Source organism: Centrocercus urophasianus, unplaced genomic scaffold (genome assembly GCF_019232065.1).
Source record: "Centrocercus urophasianus isolate 14NV4802_14NV808 unplaced genomic scaffold, USGS_Curo_1.0 seq_24, whole genome shotgun sequence".
Classification (NCBI taxonomy): domain Eukaryota; kingdom Metazoa; phylum Chordata; class Aves; order Galliformes; family Phasianidae; genus Centrocercus; species Centrocercus urophasianus.
The window spans coordinates 10,047,704-10,051,700 of record NW_024884800.1 but is presented as its reverse complement, the minus strand read 5'-3'; the positions used below and the strand labels follow the sequence as shown (position 1 = coordinate 10,051,700).

The window sequence follows — 3,997 nt, the reverse complement described above, 5'->3', positions numbered from 1 at the left end:
GGTGAGACTGTATCGCTCTGCCATGAGCTGAAAGGAAGTTGTACTGAGGCGGGTGTTGGCCTCTTTTTCCAGCTGACAGTAGAGCAGAATGAGAGGTAATGGCCTTAAGGTACACCAAGGGAGGTTCCTGTTGAACATGAGGAAAAACTTCCACTTTGAGAGAGTGGTGAGGCAGTGGCACAGACTGCCTGGGGCAGTGGGGGAGTCACCGTCCCCACAGGCGTTCAGGAACCGCATGGCTGCAGCACTGAGGGACGTGGTTGGTGGGCACGTGGGGACATGCTGGACTTGTTGACCTTAGTGGTGTTTTGGATCCATTTTGATGCTGTCATGTGGTTACCTAAGGGCACAATACTGGATCTGCAGTCTGTTGGTGAGGTGAAGGCTGCTGCCAGCCTACCAGGCCTGCAGCTGCTCATTTGCCTGGGCTTCCTGTCCCCTGCCTGGAAACAAGGTCTCTTCTCTTTCCAGCGTGCAAGTAACATTTCTTCCACTTTTGTTCCTAAATGAAGTGTGAACCAAATTCTGAGCCACTGGTTTATCATAATGTAGACATGCATTTCCTAGTCCAGCTCTGTATGGAGCCTCTCCCACATCCTACAAAGAGAGCACCAGTCTCACTCTCCATCTGCATTAGGTGGAAGAGGGAACTACTTGCACCTACAGAATGAGCCCCTACCACTAATCCCTCTCTTGGACTCTGAGAAAACAGAGATGTCACAACTTTTCCAAACGGATACTTCCTTCCTGTAACCATCTGGAGATAACTTAGGAGAAAGTTGAGAAGTGTGGGTGACACCACAAAAACTCACATTTAGCATGTGCATCTGCCCCTTTGCCACATAACCAAATACGTTCCAACACGCCTTACAAAAGGGTGTGCTTATTTCTGATAGAACACCCTTTGGGGCTCCTCTGGGTATTTTTGACTGATTTCTCCTCTGAACGTTTGGAGGTCTGACACAAGCAGCTCAGAGAGCTGTCCCTGATTACTGCCAGAATTCAATGAATATTTCTGAAGCACCCACCTGCGTGGCATCTGAGCTCACCTCTTCTGTTGGAGCAGGATTCAGTCAGCGTTTGCACCAGCAAGCTGCCCACAGCTGGAAGCCGCTCCCTGGCAGGAAGCTCAGCATGGCTCGGGTTGGTGAGCAGAAGGGCAGTGCTGCTGCCAGACACATGCTGCTTGCAGGACAGCCGAATTCAGCTCCGTGACCACCAGGGATCCCCACAAGCTGAATGGCTCACTGCCACGGTGGCATCCACCCAGAGAGCACAGGCAGAGAGGAGGAAGGGGATCGGGTACCTGAGGCAGCTCCAGCTCACAGCCCGTACCTCCCCGCTCCTGCCGTGTGCTCCCATCATTGCTGGGCCCAGGTGAGAGAAATGAAACCTCCCTGAAGTACCGCCCACCCTTGGGCACAGGAAGAGCCACCGTCAAATGAGGAAACAGGACAGGCAACTGGAGAATATTTAGGATGTTTATTTCTGGAACTAATCTACTCTGTTCACTTGGAACCTAGGATCTCTATCTGCTATGGCATGAATTGTGCTGATGTCCAACTCGGTCGCCTCCAGCTCCGCTGTTGCTAGCGGCGGGCTCACTGCCCGCTGATGCTGCAGGGCCTCGCCGTCTGTTCGGAGGGCTGCTCACAGGGCCCTCCTTGAAATCCAGCTCTGGTGGGAATGCAGCTGATGCTCTCCTTCGTACGCCAGCGCTCCACTTGAACCATTTCTGCAGACATGGGTACTCTTTCTTGAAACTGGGGTTGTAGTAGCAGAGCAACTGCAAAATGCAGAGGAGAAGAGTTAGATGCCACCGTTTCCAGATGGCAAAAGACAAAGCTACTTTAAGTAATAATCAGAAATTTTAGGATTGTCAAAGCAGGAAAGCGGGTTTGGAAACCCAAATACCACCAGCTTGCAGCCCCCTCAGGTGGGACCGGCCACCAATGCACCTGTCCCGAGAGGTGTCCTATGGGCAGGGGGACTGCGTACCTCACTGCAAACAGACGCGGCTGCGCCTGCTGGGCATTTTGCCCGAGAGGCAGCTGTGGGCAAATCGCTGTCCACAATGAAGAAGCCGTGCAGGTGGAGCTGGCGAACGAAGGCTTTCATGCAGCCGATGCTGAGGTTGTGTAGAGGTCCTGTCCTTCCCAGCACTTCTGTTTTGAAGAGGGTTTCCTCAATCACAATGGTGTTCTCATCGTCGCCCCACCAGATGGACTGGAAGCAGTCGCTTTCCACAATTTTACGGAGCTTTGTTAGAAAGCAGCAGGCCGAGTCATGGGCTTTGCAGGAGGCCTTGGTGGAAAGATCAAGCCGTTGTTTTTTGGCACAGGATTGCTCCTGTGAACCCTGAGAAGTGTCTTCTTCTTCTTCTCTTGTCTCTTCTTCTAAGGCAGCATCCCGAGCTGTTCTTTTACCCCGTCTTTGTGGGACAGAAGAAGCCGGGTCTGCCAAGCCAGCATTTGGAACAGAAACTCCAGGAGTTTCTGATGAAGATGTCTCCATCTTAATTATTAACTGTTTGCGCTGACAGAAATTTCTGTCCGCAGCGGTCTCCCCGGCCAACCAGGGTCGTCCTGCCAGCAGCAGGATGGAGAGCAATGGCAGCCGTGGTGTGAGGCATGGGGAGTGGGCTGGGATGGTCACAGACGTCACCGTGGTGACCGTGCTGCACAACGGTGACATCACAGACCGGTGACTGTTTGCTGGGGAAATGGGGTGGCGGCATCCTTGTTAATTATGGAAGGCCAAGCTGGATGTGGCTCTGGGCAGCCTGGTGTGGGGGTTGGTGACCCTGCACATAGAAGGACATTGAGAGTAGGTGATCATTGTGGTCTTTTTCAACCGAGGCCGTTCTATGGTTCTATGATTCTAAGAATCTGTGATCAGATACTTGAGATTGGAATTATACTATTTCCAAATTTAACTATTGTAAAATCTATCATTCCTCACTTCAGTTCAGGTGAAACAAAGACGAGAAACAAACACTCATTCTTCACAACTCAGAAGCTTGCAAACATCATCATAAATTCCACACCAGTTGCTATTCCCAGCAGTCAGTGTAGTCACGTAGAGAAATTGTGCCTTTGAAAAGATAAATCAATTGGTCCCCTGTCTCAGTGCTGTTGCTTATTCAGATAGGGATACGTGGACGGGCATCAGAGTGCTGGGCAATGCTTTCATTAGTCTGTGATATAAATATTAATGGAATTGTATGTTTTAGGAAGCCATTTGGGATAAAACTATTGCTATTTGTTAGTAATAATTGGGCAGCTGCTGGAGGCCCTTGTTTAAGGGTCTGCCAAGAAGTTCGCTGTTAGGGCTCTGTGGCCACCAGTTTTTTGATCAAGCCTAGTCCTACAAGAAATGAGCTGGATCAGTCCTGCTGTAGTGTGAGTAACAAAGTACGAGCTTGGGTCAGACCCTCTTTTTTTCCCTGTGTTGTAAGGACAGCAGTCGGACAGGTGCGCATCTGATAGATGGTGAAGAGTAAAACCTGTTCATCTCCTCTTTTCTCTCAGAGCAGCAGAACTGCATTCTGCATGGTGGTGGCTGATTTATTAACTGGGTTTGACCTGCCTTTATTGAGTTAGTAAAAGAAAAATCACGTCTGCCAGCTTCTGCTGGCCTGCTGTTGTAGATGAAAGTTAATGTTTTAAGGGCAAGTGACTTAACCACAAAGATCCTAATTCTTTCCATTTCAAGACCTGTCCGTTCATGCAAATTACACTATTCCTTGTTATACAGGGATTGGTTTTGCCTAATGCTTCTTTAAGTATAAATATGGTATACACAGCCTAGTATGGAGTCAGGAAGCTGTTGATAGCAGCAGTACAAGCATTTACAATCCGAAAGGCAGACAAATTATGTGCTGCTGCACTAACTTACTACTGGAAGTATGTCATGCATGGTTGAACAACAGAGTATTAAAAGCTGAGAAAATGCTAAATGGCACTGGTAAACAAAAAGGTCCTGAAAGGCCAAAGAT

At 49.4% G+C, this 3,997-nt stretch overlaps 1 protein-coding gene across 1 annotated transcript; it reads right to left on the bottom strand.

The window, feature by feature from the left end:
• Window positions 1-1,528: 1,528 nt before the first annotated feature.
• LOC122163852 (heat shock transcription factor, Y-linked-like) lies at window positions 1,529-2,514 on the bottom strand. The gene is made up of 2 exons (XM_042825384.1): window positions 1,999-2,514; window positions 1,529-1,786 (listed from the first exon to the last, which is right to left on the bottom strand). The coding sequence occupies exons 1-2, from the start codon at window positions 2,512-2,514 to the stop codon at window positions 1,529-1,531; spliced, it is 774 nt and encodes a 257-aa protein (XP_042681318.1).
• Between the last annotated feature and the right edge of the window lie 1,483 nt (window positions 2,515-3,997).

Bases quoted from the DNA above. Each gene is read 5' to 3' on its own strand.
- LOC122163852 (XM_042825384.1), bottom strand. From the start codon at position 2,514: ATGGAGACATCTTCATCAGAAACTCCTGGAGTTTCTGTTCCAAATGCT. The intron at 1,787-1,998 runs GTACGCAGTCCC...TGCATTTTGCAG, and splicing joins CCGCGTCTGTTTGCAGTGAG to TTGCTCTGCTACTACAACCC.